Below are 16,505 nucleotides of genomic sequence, written 5' to 3'. Positions count from 1 at the left end.
CTGCTTGTCTAAATCAGGCATGTATTATAGACCTGTCTTAGAGAACTTTTCTCCCGGTTTATATTGACCTTCTCATCTACCAATTCGGCTGTGACCAAACATCAACTAGGAAGATGGTGTAGAGTAGTGGTTAAAGCATTTTCTCGACACACCAAAGGCCAAGGTTTGATTCATATGGACTGACACTCACTCACTCACTAACTCACTCACTCACTCACTCATTCACTCACTCACTCACTCACTCACTCACTCACTCACTCACTCACTCACTCACTCACCTATTGGGAGTCTACCATATATTAGTGGAAATGCGGTATATATGTCATAATGTGCCCGGTGTTCCCGGCCAGCTAGGGGCATTTGATAATGTCATTTTGACATGATTGGGACACAGTCAGCTGTAGCTGATGTGAACTTTACAGCACTTCCAACTCAGGATCTGTTTTCACTGTGGAAGAGTGCATTCTACTGTCATGTGATCATGTAATTCTTCTTGGTTTAACCTTTGCCATCGTGCCTTTTCATGAACAGGATGAAAAGGTTCTTACTTAAAATATCATTGTAGGATTTTATTGGCAGAAACCTTTAAAATATTCTTGTAGAAGTATTTGAAATATTGTTGCAGAAGGCTCTGAAATATTCTTGTTCAAACATTTCAAATGTTAACGCAGAAAGCTTTGAAAAAGTGTTTACAGAAATATCTGTTGTTGCAGAAAACTTTATTGCTGCACAAAACATCATGATCATTGAATGTTGTAAGAGAAAGTGTTATGGTCGGACATGTCAAACAGTGATATTGTACCCCAGGCCGATATTACACATATCTCCCTGTTGTTTGTTTATGATATAAATATCATGCACAATAAAACAGGCATTGAAAGGGGGGGCATTGACGTGATTCTATTGAGGGGAGCTGTGTGGTTTCATTGTAAACAGCATGAAGGCAAATACTTGCACAATGGAGCCTATTGGTAGCACACATTCAGGCCACAGCTAAAGTTCCTATTAAACTGACTTGTCAGTCTACAGGCAGACCCATGTAGCTGTAATGAGGGGAGTGTTCCATGAATGTCCGCTTCATGAAGGTATTGAGGTGTAGAAGAAAAGTGTTTGTGACAGTTTGGAACGGACCCAGTAGTTTGTCCATTCATCTTGAACTGTAGGTTATTGGTGGTGCTGGTAGCCGAATCACAGACCTGTTGACTTGATTTGGTTGGTTGATATGTGTATAGGTATTGGACAAGTTGTGTGTGTTTTCCTTTGATTTGGGTCAAATTGGACGGATTTGGTAACAGAAAATTCCTCAAGGACAGGTTTCCTACAGCAGCAGCATCAGGACTGTTGGTATCGAGCTCTGAGTTGTACAAACATAGTTGTGTCTGTTTCAAGTTGATAGACAACAGACTCGGTCAGCCATGACGTACAGCTCCCTCGCGGCAGTGGGATACGGCTCAATCCCTGCCCTGGCTTACGGGTCCGTCCCGACACTTTCATACAGCTCAATCCCCGCCCTGACGTACAGTTCTGTCCCAACTGTATCCTATACACAGATCCCGGCTCTGACATACAGCTCGGTGCCAGCACTTACATACAGCTCCATCCCAACAGTGTCGTACAGATCAGTCCCGGCGATCACGTACAGCTCGATCCCAGCAGTCACTTATGGCACAGTTCCAGCTCTTTCCTATGGCGCAGTTCCAACTATAAACATGACCTCAACCATTAGAGTGAGAGATTACTGATACTCATGCAGCTCACTTCAGCCCTAGATATCCTGGCAGGTCAGACATGTCCTTTAAACAATGACCAGTTCCAGGACATTGCTAGACATTCATAACAAGGACCCAGCTACTGACCGCAGCGGGAACTAAGATGTCAACACAGATGGTGTTTAGACTCCTCTTACACTGAAGACTTTGTGATTGCTTGAGCTGACTTCACTCTGAAACTATTAGTGCTGTGTGACCAGTCTTCCTTCTGTGTACTGGAGGTGTTTGCCTAACAACTGGAGATGGTTTTAGATGTATTGTGATATGATGTTTCCCCCAAAACTGGAGATATAAAGTATGTACAGTGATGTTTACCTAACAAGAAGACATGATTGGATGTGCACTGGGGCTGTTTTCCTGACAACTGGACATGATCGAATGTATACTGGATATATTTAGATGGATACCGGTGATGTTACCTAACAACTAGACATGATTGAATATGTACTGGGGATGTTTTCATGACAACTGGACATGATTTAATGTATACTGGACATATTTAGATGGATACCGGTGATGTTGCCTAGCAACTAGACATGATTTTCTGATTTTAACGAATATTAATATTCAATAGCCATGGATCTGTATGTGTGTCTAAACTGATATCAGAGTCGGATATGGCTGTTGTCTTTTCTGTGTCTCAACGATGGACAGTAGGTAGATAAAATCACAGACAGGTAGCAAGTGCTGCTCCACCATTGACGATGTCAGAGGGGAAAATGCGTGATGTATGGATGCTGTCCGGGAAGCGGAGGCTGCGGCTCCCGGAGGGTGCAGGGAACTCCCCCTTGTGGCCTGTAAGGCTCGGCAATGTGTTTCTTCTGGTTAATTGTCATAAATGCTCCAACGGCAAAGAAGTGTTAATGAGAGATTTTGTGAAAATAATGGGTAAAATATTTGTGTTTGTCCAATGAACTGTAAAGGTAGTTCATGGTGGACTGAGCAGTGACAAGCCTGTTTCTGTTATTGGCATTGAGGTGAATGGTAATCTGTAATCTCAGTAACCTGTACTTGCCCCTGTATGTGCTGAAAACATAACAGTTAGTTGACTGTGTCCTTGCCAGCAAACTAAGGTCTTGTGGTTAAGGCTCCCAACAAGTACTCCTTTTTCTTTGCAGTTCAGCTTGTACAATTATAATCCTACATGAATGTTCACATTAGATATGTGGCCCTTGAAGATCCGGGGTAGAATAGGTCTTCAGCAACCCATACTTGCCGTAAAAGGCGACTATGGTTGTTGTAAGAGGCGACTAACGGGATCGGGTGGTCAGGCTCGCTGACTTGGTTGATGCATGTCATCGATCCCAATTGCGTGGATCGATGCTCATGATGTCAATCACTGGATTGTCTGGTCCAGACTCGATTATTTACAGGCCGCCGTCATATAGCTGTAATATTGCTGAGTGCGGCGTTAAACAACATACCAACCAACCAACCATTAGATTTGTACAGTGTCAAACTTTTATGTTAGTCAAATGTTATCACAATGACATAGTAGCATGAGGGTCTTGATTTGTTGAAGTTGATTTCTTAAAAATGTACATTTATGTATATGGTTTTAAGTGCGGGGATTTAATGTATCAGTAACATTTCCCCATTTCATGTTTAAACGATTAAATGTTAAAGAAATTGTTTGCCATGATTAATATTTTCCATAACTTTCATAAATTAGGCGAAGCAGGGCTTTAACCCTTTTATACTGATAATTTACTTAAGAATTGTTTTAGATCTTCCCAAAAGTTGTTGACATTGGTGCATTCTAGATAGACATGGTACATGTATATATTTATTCTTGCTAATCCACAGAATGAGCAGGTGTTGTTATCGATGTGTTTCATTTTCAACAATTCTCTTTTAGTGTCAATAATTCTGTGTAATAATGGTCAGTGTATGTGTCCAGTAACCTATAGGTTACACACAACCAAATGTTTTCCCATAGACTTCCATAGTAACGTTATATTTTTTTAAAAATAACTAAGCATTCAACAGCTATTACCTGTATGTGTGTGCACAGTATGGCCTTAGAGCAGCAATAAAAACATAAAAAATGACTAGCTTAACCAGCTCCTTTTCCGAGTACAGGAAGCTAAACACCCCCCCCCCCCCCCCCCCCCCCCCAGTTTCGCACCAAATGTCACCAACTTGAAAATAGCTGTGGTCACATTCAGCATAAGTCATCATGTTGAAAAAGACAGTACTAAATATAGAAAAACATGGTCAGTTTTAATAACTGGATGGATGTACATTTAAAAGACATAAAAGTCTTACAGAATTTCCTCCAATCACAGCCTTCAGATATCTCTCGATCTGCACTGAAGGCTCCCTACGAAAACCGCACTGTCCCAACTGGTTCTGATTTGGTGTAGTAGAACCTGTAATTGAGGTGACCTAATGGAATGGGGGTCGACTTGTAACATGGCAGGTTATGTGTCATAGACAGCGTGAGATGTTGCTCATATCATCTGTCACTAGTTCATTTATATATTGTCTCATATTTACCGGTATAGCTAAATATTGCTGAATATGGCATGAAAGACACAAACACTGTCTGTATGATGTGTGTTGTGTTTCAGGGAGGGAATCGGCCACGCTTCGTGGCAGTGTCCACTCTAGAGGACCAGCAGGCTATCAGGACCGTGGCCTTCCACCCTAATGGAGACTTCTACGCCGTCGGCTCAAACTCAAAGATACTCCGTATCTGTCGATTCCCTGACACCTCAGCCCTCAGGTAGGTGTTCTTTGCAGGTGTTCAGTGAGGCTTTCCCGACACCTCGGCCCTTAGGTAGGTGTTCTTTGTGGGTGTTTAATGTCACAATTCCTGGCAGAACAGGTCTCTCAAGGGATTCTTGGCCAATTTTATCTCCATTCTGACAGGATTCTTCAATGAAATTACTCAACAATATTTTAATGGAAAATCTTCCCATGAGGAGTTTTTGGTCGAGTTAGGATTCTTGGGAAGATGAGATCCATAGTTAGGATTCTTGGGAAGATGAGATCCATAGTTAGGATTCTTGGGAAGATGAGATCCATAGTTAGGATTCTTGGCAATGATGAGATCCATAGTTAGGATTCTTGGGAAGATGAGTTCTTTGGCCGCTCTCTACATCTGATGAAGAAACAATGTATTGTGTGAGATGAAACAATGCATTGTGTGTGATGAAACAATGTATTGTGTGTGATGAAACAATGTATCGTGTTAGATGAAACAATGTATTATGTATGATGAAATAATGTATTGTGTGAGATGAAACAATATATTGTGTGTGATGAAACAATGTATTCTGTGTGATGAAACAATAAAATGTGTGTGATGAAACAATGTTTTGTGTGAGATGAAACAATGTATTGTGTGAGATGAAACAATGTATTGTGTGAGATGAAACAATGTATTGTGTGAGATGAAACAATGTATTGTGTGTGATGAAACAATGTATTGTGTGTGATGAAACAATGTATTGTGTGAGATGAAACAATGTATTGTGTGAGATGAAACAATGTATTGTGTGTGATGAAACAATGTATTGTGTGTGATGAAACAATGTATTGTGTGAGATGAAACAATGTTTTGTGTGAGATGAAACAATGTATTGTGTGAGATGAAACAATGTATTGTGTGAGATGAAACAATGTATTGTGTGAGATGAAACAATGTATTGTGTGAGATGAAACAATGTATTGTGTGAGATGAAACAATGTATTGTGTGTGATGAAACAATGTATTGTGTGAGATGAAACAATGTATTGTGTGTGATGAAACAATGTATTGTGTGTGATGAAACAATGTATTGTGTGAGATGAAACAATGTATTGTGTGTGATGAAACAATGTATTGTGTGTGATGAAACAATGTATTGTGTGAGATGAAACAATGTATTGTGTGAGATGAAACAATGTATTGTGTGTGATGAAACAATGTATTGTGTGAGATGAAACAATGTATTGTGTGATGAAACAATGTATTGTGTGAGATGAAACAATGTATTGTGTGTGATGAAACAATGTATTGTGTGTGATGAAACAATGTATTGTGTGTGATGAAACAATGTATTGTGTGAGATGAAACAATGTATTGTGTGATGAAACAATGTATTGTGTGAGATGAAACAATGTATTGTGTGTGATGAAACAATGTATTGTGTGTGATGAAACAATGTATTGTGTGTGATGAAACAATGTATTGTGTGTGAAGAAACAATGTATTGTGTGTGAAGAAACAATGTATTGTGTGTGATGAAACAATGTATTGTGTGTGATGGCACTAAACACTGTAGCATGTTGTTGTAGAGAGGATCATGTGACCCAGGAGGCCGTGGTTGTTCACAAGAGCGTGCGGCACCACAAGGGCTCCATCTACTGCGCAGCCTGGAATCCCCTCGGGGACCTCATTGCCACCGGCTCAAACGACAAGACCATCAAGCTCCTGCGCTTCAACACAGAAGCAGCTAAACCAGATGGTAAGGATCACTGTCACAGAAGGTGTCAGAACCATAGATAGTTGCCATAGTCCTCAAGTCCTTATGATGATAACATTATAGCAAAACCCTTAAAAAGGGCACATTTCTACAAGTCCTTTTGATACCTTAACTACTGGGCAGTTTGGCAAGGACTCAATCCCAAGCTCTATTATGTACAGGCTACCATGAAATCTTAATGCACTGGGTGCAATGCTCACTGCCTTGTGATCAGTCACAGACAGCCTCCACATCACTCACAGACAGCCTCCACATCACTCACAGACAGCCTCAATATCACTCACAGACAGCCTCGACATCACTCACAGACAGCCTCCACATCACTCACAGACAGCCCCCACATCACTCAAAGACAGCCTCCACATCACTCACAGACAGCCCCCACATCACTCACAGCCTCCTCCACATCACTCACAGACAGCCTCCACATCACTCACAGACAGCCCCCACATCACTTACAGACAGCCTCCACATCACTCACAGACAGCCTCCAGATCACTCACAGATAGCCTCCTCCACATCACTCACAGACAGCCCCCACATCACTCACAGACAGCCTCCACATCACTCACAGACAGCCCCCACATCACTCACAGACAGCCTGCTGCACATCACTCACAGACAGCCTCCACATCACTCACAGACAGCCCCCACATCACTCACAGACAGCCTCCACATCACTCACAGACAGCCTCCACATCACTCACAGACAGCCTCCACATCACTCACAGACAGCCCCCACATCACTCACAGACAGCCTCCACACCACTCACAGACAGCCTCCACATCACTCACAGACAGCCCCCACATCACTCACAGACAGCCTCAATATCACTCACAGACAGCCTCCTCCACATCACTCACAGACAGCCTCCTCCACATCACTCACAGACAGCCCCCACATCACTCACAGACAGCCTCAATATCTCTCACAGACAGCCTCCTCCACATCACTCACAGATAGCCTCCTCCACATCACTCACAGACAGCCCCCACATCACTCACAGACAGCCTCCACATCACTCACAGACAGCCCCCACACCACTCACAGACCGCCTCCTCCACATCACTCACAGACAGCCTCCACATCACTCACAGACAGCCCCCACATCACTCACAGACAGCCCCCACATCACTCACAGACAGCCTCCACACCACTCACAGACCGCCTCCTCCACATCACTCACAGACAGCCTCCTCCACATCACTCACAGACAGCCTCCACATCACTCACAGACAGCCTCCAAATCACTCACAGACAGCCTCCTCCATATCACTCACAGACAGCCCCCACATCACTCACAGACAGCCCCCACATCACTTACAGACAGCCTCCACATCACTCACAGACAGCCTCCTCCACATCACTCACAGACAGCCTCCACATCACTCACAGACAGCCTCCTCCACATCACTCACAGACAGCCTCCTCCACATCACTCACAGACAGCCTCCACATCACTCACAGACAGCCCCCACATCACTCACAGACAGCCCCCACATCACTCACAGACAGCCTCCACATCACTCACAGACAGCCTCCACATCACTCACAGACAGCCTCCTCCACATCACTCACAGACAGCCCCCACATCACTCACAGACAGCCTCCACATCACTCACAGACAGCCTCCACATCACTCACAGACAGCCTCCTCCACATCACTCACAGACAGCCCCCACATCACTCACAGACAGCCTCCACATCACTCAAAGACAGCCTCCACATCACTCACAGACAGCCTCCTCCACATCACTCACAGACAGCCTCCACATCACTCACAGACAGCCTCCACATCACTCACAGACAGCCTCAATATCACTCACAGACAGCCTCCTCCACATCACTCACAGACAGCCTCCACATCACTCACAGACAGCTTCCACATCACTCACAGACAGCCTCCACATCACTCACAGACAGCCTCCACATCACTCACAGACAGCCCCCACATCACTCACAGACAGCTTCCACATCACTCACAGACAGCCCCCACATCACTCACAGACAGCTTCCACATCACTCACAGACAGCCTCCACATCACTCACAGACAGCCTCCACACCACTCACAGACAGCCTCCACATCACTCACAGACAGCCCCCACATCACTCGCAGACAGCCCCCACATCACTCACAGACAGCCTCCACATCACTCACAGACAGCCTCCACATCACTCACAGACAGCCCCCACATCACTCACAGACAGCCCCCACATCACTCACAGACAGCCTCCACATCACTCACAGACAGCCTCCACACCACTCACAGACAGCCTCCACATCACTCACAGACAGCCCCCACATCACTCACAGACAGCCCCCACATCACTCACAGACAGCCTCCACATCACTCACAGACAGCCTCCACATCACTCACAGACAGCCCCCACATCACTCGCAGACAGCCCCCACATCACTCACAGGTAGCATTCAATATGCAGAGTTGCATCCCTTTGGCATGCCAGAATCCTATCATCATGGGTTTCAGTCCAAGGTTTGACCTGATAATGGCTCTTGGTCAGCACCACATCCATGCTCACAGGTTTCACAAAGTTGTAAAGTCTTGGACATTGCTGGAATATTACTGAGTGCAGCATTAAACAAAAAACAAAGAAACAAAGACAAGCCAAGATATGACTGAGATTCTGTTTGAAGTGGCAGGAAACCCCAGTCTCTCACTCACTCACTCTTTAAGGGCACCTGTACAATTGATTTTATTGGCCCTGAGGAGCTAAAATTGTCCAAGGCCCCATACTGAATAACTTAAAAGGCAGTGTGATCCAACAGTAATATTGCTGATTGGTTTTATATATCATTCACATACTGATTACCGATTGAGTTGTGAGGATGTAATTCTGTAATGTGGTTTCAGGTGCAGAGCTGGAGTTATCTTTCCATGACGGCACAATCCGCGACCTCGTGTTCATGCAGGACGCAACCAACAGGTCGTCGCTGCTCATCAGTGGAGGCGCGGGGGACTGCAAGATCTACGCTTCGGACTGTGAGACGGGGACACCAATCAGAGCCATGACGGGACACACAGGTGGGTTATTGCCTAGTCAAAGAGATGTCTCAAAACAGAAGTAAAACCCTGTAAGTCTGTCCTTATATTTACTGGCTAGAATGTCTATATTTGATGAAGGCACTGTGCTACATGCTGCGGATGTGTAATTACATTCTTGTCTTATTTCAAATCCATCCAGCTAGAGAAAAAATTGTATTCTTTTAAGATATTATATGCAAATGAGTGATTATCTGAAGTCCTCAAGGGGCGGTCGGGTAACCTAGTGGTTAAAGCGTTCGTTGCCACGCCGAAGACCCGGGTTTGATTCCCGACATGGGTACATTGTGTGAAGCCCATTTCTGGTGTCCCCCGCCATGATATTGCTGGAATATTGCCAAAAGCTTCGAAAACCATATTCACTCACTCACTCAAGTCTCCGATTTTGTTTTAACATTTTCATTAAAATTTAGTTTTTGAAGTGTTTTCTAGAACTGATGCAGCTGTTGTATTGTCCAGGTCATGTCTATGCCCTGCACACCTGGGGAGGCTGTATGTTCGTGAGTGGATCGCAAGACAAGACAGCTCGCTTCTGGGACCTGCGGGCGTCCACTGCCATAACTGTAGTGCCCAGCCAGACAGGTGGGGATGTCAGTATATGTGTGTCTTGACAGGTAGGGATGTCAGTATATGTGTGTCTTGACAGGTAGGGATGTCAGTATATGTGTGTCTTGACAGGTAGGGATGTCGGTATATGTGTGTCTTGACAGGTGGGGATGTCAGTATATGTGTGTCTTGACAGGTAGGGATGTCAGTATATGTGTGTCTTGACAGGTAGGGATGTCAGTATATGTGTGTCTTGACAGGTAGGGATGTCAGTATGTGTGTCTTGACAGGTAGGGATGTCAGTATATGTGTGTCTTGACAGGTAGGGATGTCAGTATATGTGTGTCTTGACAGGCAGGGATGTCAGTATATGTGTGTCTTGACAGGTAGGGATGTCAGTATATGTGTGTCTTGACAGGTAGGGATGTCAGTATATGTGTGTCTTGACAGGTAGGGATGTCAGTATATGTGTGTCTTGACAGGTAGGGATGTCGGTATATGTGTGTCTTGACAGGTAGGGATGTCAGTATATGTGTGACTTGACAGGTAGGGATGTCAGTATATGTGTGTCTTGACAGGTGGGGATGTCAGTATATGTGTGTTGACAGGTAGGGATGTCAGTATATGTGTGTCTTGACAGGTAGGGATGTCAGTATATGTGTGTCTTGACGGGTAGGGATGTCAGTATATGTGTGTCTTGACATGTAGGGATGTCAGTATATGTGTGTCTTGACAGGTAGGGATGTCAGTATATGTGTGTCTTGACAGGTAGGGATGTCAGTATGTGTGTGTCTTGACAGGTAGGGATGTCGGTATATGTGTGTCTTGACAGGTAGGGATGTCAGTTTATGTGTGTTGACAGGTAGGGATGTCAGTATATGTGTGTCTTGACAGGTAGGGATGTCGGTATATGTGTGTCTTGACAGGTGGGGATGTCAGTATATGTGTGTCTTGACAGGTAGGGATGTCAGTATATGTGTGACTTGACAGGTAGGGATGTCAGTATATGTGTGTCTTGACAGGTAGGGATGTCAGTATATGTGTGTCTTGACAGGTAGGGATGTCAGTATATGTGTGTCTTGACAGGTAGGGATGTCAGTATATGTGTGTGTCTTGACAGGTAGGGATGTCGGTATATGTGTGGCTTGACAGGTAGGGATGTCAGTATGTGTGTGTCTTGACAGGTAGGGATGTCGGTATATGTGTGTCTTGACAGGTAGGGATGTCAGTTTATGTGTGTTGACAGGTAGGGATGTCAGTATATGTGTGTCTTGACAGGTAGGGATGTCAGTATATGTGTGTCTTGACAGGCAGGGATGTCGGTATATGTGTGTCTTGACAGGTAGGGATGTCAGTATATGTGTGTCTTGACAGGTAGGGATGTCAGTATATGTGTGTCTTGACAGGTAGGGATGTCAGTATATGTGTGTCTTGACAGGTAGGGATGTCAGTATATGTGTGTCTTGACAGGTAGGGATGTCAGTATATGTGTGTCTTGACAGGTAGGGATGTCAGTATATGTGTGTCTCAACAGGTAGGGATGTCAGTATATGTGTGTCTCAACAGGTAGGGATGTCAGTATATGTGTGTCTCAACAGGTAGGGATGTCAGTATATGTGTGTCTTGACAGGTAGGGATGTCAGTATATGTGTGTCTCAACAGGTAGGGATGTCAGTATATGTGTGTCTCAACAGGTAGGGATGTCAGTATATGTGTGTCTCAACAGGTAGGGATGTCAGTATATGTGTGTCTTGACAGGTAGGGATGTCAGTATGTGTGTGTCTTGACAGGTAGGGATGTCAGTATATGTGTGTCTTGACAGGTAGGGATGTCGGTATATGTGTGTCTTGACAGGTAGGGATGTCAGTATATGTGTGACTTGACAGGTAGGGATGTCAGTATATGTGTGTCTTGACAGGTAGGGATGTCAGTATATGTGTGTCTTGACAGGTAGGGATGTCAGTATATGTGTGTCTGGACAGGTAGGGATGTCAGTATATGTGTGTCTTGACAGGCAGGGATGTCAGTATGTGTGTGTCTTGACAGGTAGGGATGTCAGTATATGTGTGTCTTGACAGGTAGGGATGTCAGTATATGTGTGTCTTGACAGGTAGGGATGTCAGTATATGTGTGTCTTGACAGGTAGGGATGTCAGTATATGTGTGTCTTGACGGGTAGGGATGTCAGTATATGTGTGTCTTGACAGGTAGGGATGTCAGTATGTGTGTGTCTTGACAGGTAGGGATGTCAGTATATGTGTGTCTTGACAGGTAGGGATGTCGGTATATGTGTGTCTTGACAGGTAGGGATGTCAGTATATGTGTGACTTGACAGGTAGGGATGTCAGTATATGTGTGTCTTGACAGGTAGGGATGTCAGTATATGTGTGTCTTGACAGGTAGGGATGTCAGTATATGTGTGTCTTGACAGGTAGGGATGTCAGTATATGTGTGTCTTGACAGGCAGGGATGTCAGTATGTGTGTGTCTTGACAGGTAGGGATGTCAGTATATGTGTGTCTTGACAGGTAGGGATGTCAGTATATGTGTGTCTTGACAGGTAGGGATGTCAGTATATGTGTGTCTTGACAGGTAGGGATGTCAGTATATGTGTGTCTTGACGGGTAGGGATGTCAGTATATGTGTGTCTTGACAGGTAGGGATGTCGGTATATGTGTGTCTTGACAGGTGGGAACCCAAGATGATCTGGGGCAGAATAGGTCTTAGTAACCCAAGCTTGCTGTAAAAGGCAGCTATGCTTGTCGTAAGAGGCAACTAATGGGATCGGGTGGTGAGGCTCACTGACTTGGTTGATGCGTTTCATCTTATCCCAATAGCATGGATTGATGCTCATGGCATCAATCACTGGATTGTCTGGTCAAGACTCGATTATTTACAGAGCAGCATCATATAGCTGAAATATTGCTGAGTGCAGTGTTTAAACAACAAACAAACAAAATAGACAGTTAGTGATGTCGATACATGTTGGTTGGGGTTGGGACGGCAAGGAGCATTTGTCTACAGACAGGTAGGAATGTTGGGAAGAGGGTCAGTACAGATCCGTACAGATCAGTACTTAATGCTCTTTGTACCAGGGCCCACTTGCACAACGTTATCTTAGCACTAAGATGATCACAACTCCCATACTTTAACACAGGCATATGATAGTCTTAGTGCTAAGATCGCTTTGTGCAAGTGAATCCAGGGCCCACTTGCACAAAGCGATCTTAGCGCTAAGATGATCATTACTCCCATACTTCAGCATAGGCTTACAATAGTCTTAGCGCTAAGATCGCTTTGTGCAAGTGGGCCCAGATTAGGTAAGAAATGTCAGGCTGTTTGCATGTATCATGCCGCAATTTTTGAGTTTTGATCAATTTGGTATGACTGGTCCATTCCCAGTTCTATAACAACCACTGTGATATTTCTCAAGCTGTGCTGACAGTGTGTTAAGCTTGTCATCTCTAGAGATGTGTGTGTCCCATTGCAGGCAGTCCATTTGCATCAGTGTGCGTGGACCCGTCCGGGCGCCTGCTGGCGTCAGGACACGAGGACGGGGTGGCTATGCTGTACGATATCCGGGGGGCCAAGGTGGTCCAGACGTTCAAGCCACACAGCAGCGAGTGCCGGTCAGCTCGCTTCTCCATGAACGCCTACTACCTGCTCTCCGGCTCCTACGATGGACGGGTGGTACTCACCGACCTCCATGGTATGTCCGATAGGACCTTATAGCACTGGGCATGTGTCCTTGATTGTTCAGACTGTGCCATGACAACAGGGTTAAGTCCACTCAAGACGCTGGGGCTCAAAGGAACCTTAAAAATTAATTTTATTTTCCCCAAAAACAGTAATGCAGGGCAAGGTTTTTACTTTCTTTTTTCTTTATTTTCCCTGGTTTTATGGTCATTAACCTCTATTGGCTTGAAATGGATTTTTGGTCACAATGATTTTGGGTATCATTGACTGCCAGGTGTACTGTAGGCCAGCTATTACTTGCTCACAAACCCTACAGAAAATACGGCCCATTTGTTCAAGGCACAGCCTTTGCATTCTCATAGTATAGATGTTTGTTTGAATGTCTAGATTAGGACCCTCATAAACAGCTCACTATTAGGTCATTTGTTTGCATGCTGCTAGCGATAGTTTCTATGTCATATTTATGTTTGATTTCATTACTATATTAAGTTTATGAATGTTTCTGCTTGAATGTTACCTATGATCCTTAAACTACCACAGCATGACCCTCTGCAACCTTGTATCACCATGCTCCCATGTCCTCCACATTTAATGTCTAATATTCCCAGTTACATGCGTGATACGAGTATTTTATACACCTTTAGCCGGTTCCACGGAAGGAGGAGAGAGTATGTATACAGCTGATTTCCATCCAACTAATCCTGACCCTAACCATTCTCTGTAGGCTTGGAAACAATCAGAATACCCAGTCCATATTGTTTTGGTGCTAACATTTTAATTGACATTCTGTTTAGATACCTGACAAACTGACTTAACATATCTTTCAGTAAGATTTATGATCTAATACCATAACAATATCACAATTTTAGTTTCACAATTTTATGATGAAATCTGTCTTTATTCACTTAATGGTTAGTGATTCAATCCTGGTTTTCATTAATATACCCATTGGAGGGAAGATTTATAAAAAAATATATGTATGTAATTATTAGTTTATGAAGCTTTGATCATCTGTTGTACTGGCCTCTGTGTTCCAGTGTGGCTTCTGTGTTGCTAATTCTGCATTGTGTTTTCTGTGTATTTGATAGTATCAGAATGTGGGTGGTTTATTCTTTTGCAACAAATGCTACAGCTGTTCTGATTGGTTAATACTCCCATGTCCACCCTATCAAATCACATGTTACCCAATGGAGACTGCATGTCCTTACCGTGGTGAATCAGAACCCTGTAGAGTGAACAACCCCCACCAAGTTGAAAATGGTGCCCAAATACATGTTCGGGCTAGTGAACTGAAAAGGTTTTGGCAATATGCATAAAGTACCTCCTTGGCGTCCACCATCGTCATGGAAATATTGCTATAAGTGGTGTAAGACTCTATTTGCCCAAGCTGTCTACATGTTCTGTTTGGACACACATCATGGATGTATACATAGCGAGGAGTAGTGACTCATTTACAAAGATGTAGAGTAGTTGATAACACAGAACACAGGTGCTTAGCGGTCAACTGGCTTTAGTTCCAGTAGAAGTTTAACCTCAGCTTGTAGAGTACAATTTTCATTTGTCTGTTTTGCAGGACAATAAACCGACACAGAGCTTGTTAACTTTAGGAATGATTGACTGAGTTATGTCAGACACTAAATATGATCATCAAAAGTAATGACAACATGGGAATCAATGGAGTTTTTTTGATAGTGCATATTTTCACTACTGCTGTCTGGCTGTGTCATGTGACAGTCAAATGCAAGTGTTCCTCGAGATCCTGTATGATCAAGACGAGTGCTGGATATATGTGTCACAAGTTACCACCCTGGGCATATGATAGGAGTTGCCTTCCCTGGGTAATAGATGGGAGTTGCCTCCCCTGGGTATGTTTGGGGAATTACCTCCCTTGGGCATGTGTTGGGACATGGCTGCCATTGGTCTGCAGTCTTGAACCAGTCTGATTTAAAAATCAAACATAATTTCAAATGGGGAAGAAGTAAGTCAGTCGTAAACCTTTTCGGAAATCACTATAATGGCAATCCCAAAGCCATACATAAAAATATTAATGTCACTTCATTTGGGGTTAGAGGGAACGTTTTCAAGATTCTTGTAATGGCCACTTGCACACTGGTGGCAGTGATGATACTGGGAAGGAGCTTGTGTTTGGGGTATTATTTTTGGGGAGTTATCTCCCCTGAGTATGTGTTAAATGGATGAGCTGACGTATTACACTACTGGTTCTATCCTGGTTAGATATTATTCAAGTTTAGTGGTTCTGTTCAAGCTTTATTTAGATAATGTCTATCAATTCAGTTAAATAGTTGGCTGTGTCTATTTTCATAAGATTTTATTGTTGACAAATATGTTCTGTGAATAATTTGACAGGAACATTTCAAAGATTACTGATTAATTACTGAACTTATTAATTTGTAAAAAATTGTTTTGCACTAAGAAGTGCTAATGAATAAAAGATAGTATTGTAGTTCGCTAACACATGTCATACGCTTTGAGCTGTGTGGGTGCTGGTGCTGTATTTTACAAGTTATGGTGATGAGGTTTGGTGACTAATCCAGGTACAGTGATATGCGATTAGCTGCGCAAGTAACAAGGAGATAATCTGCATGAGACCTGTTGCACTAACCCGGCTGTGGGGACACTAATGTATGGAATTGTAAACAAGTGTAGGTGCTGGGTGTGGCTGTTTACACAGGACTCAGTACCCATGAAGATCCGGGGTAGAACCGGCCTTCAGCAACCCATGCTTGTCGTAGAGGTGACTAATGGGGTCGTGTGGTCAGGCTCAATGACTTGGTCGATGCAGGTCATCGTATCCCCATTGCTCGGATTGACGCTGATATCAATGACTGGATTGTCTGGTCCAGACTTGATTATTTACAGACCGCCGTCATATAGCTGGAATGATGTTTGAATGCAGCATTAAACAACAAACACTGTATTGCTCATCATTAAAGGATTTT

General features: G+C 43.8%; 1 protein-coding gene across 5 annotated transcripts in view; it reads left to right on the top strand.

Annotated features, from left to right (window-relative positions):
* The window catches only part of LOC124145583 (WD repeat-containing protein 47-like), a 48,248-nt gene that overhangs the window by 21,168 nt on the left and 10,575 nt on the right, over nucleotides 1–16,505 (top strand). For 4 of the 5 annotated variants that reach the window (XM_046515478.2, XM_048389497.1, XM_048389496.1 and 1 more), the window contains 6 exons: nucleotides 4,343–4,497; nucleotides 6,054–6,223; nucleotides 9,117–9,287; nucleotides 9,765–9,887; nucleotides 13,340–13,558; nucleotides 14,190–14,213. In XM_046515478.2, the coding sequence (XP_046371434.2) occupies nucleotides 4,343–4,497; nucleotides 6,054–6,223; nucleotides 9,117–9,287; nucleotides 9,765–9,887; nucleotides 13,340–13,558; nucleotides 14,190–14,213 (862 nt within the window). The remainder of the gene's footprint in view (nucleotides 1–4,342; nucleotides 4,498–6,053; nucleotides 6,224–9,116; nucleotides 9,288–9,764; nucleotides 9,888–13,339; nucleotides 13,559–14,189; nucleotides 14,214–16,505) is intronic. The other variant, XM_048389495.1, reaches the window with a different exon arrangement.

This window comes from Haliotis rufescens, unplaced genomic scaffold (assembly GCF_023055435.1).
Source record: "Haliotis rufescens isolate VD_foot unplaced genomic scaffold, xgHalRufe1.0.p SCAF_8, whole genome shotgun sequence".
NCBI classification, from domain to species: domain Eukaryota; kingdom Metazoa; phylum Mollusca; class Gastropoda; order Lepetellida; family Haliotidae; genus Haliotis; species Haliotis rufescens.
The sequence above is the reverse complement of the archived record's forward strand: the minus strand, read 5'-3'. Positions and strand labels throughout refer to the sequence as shown.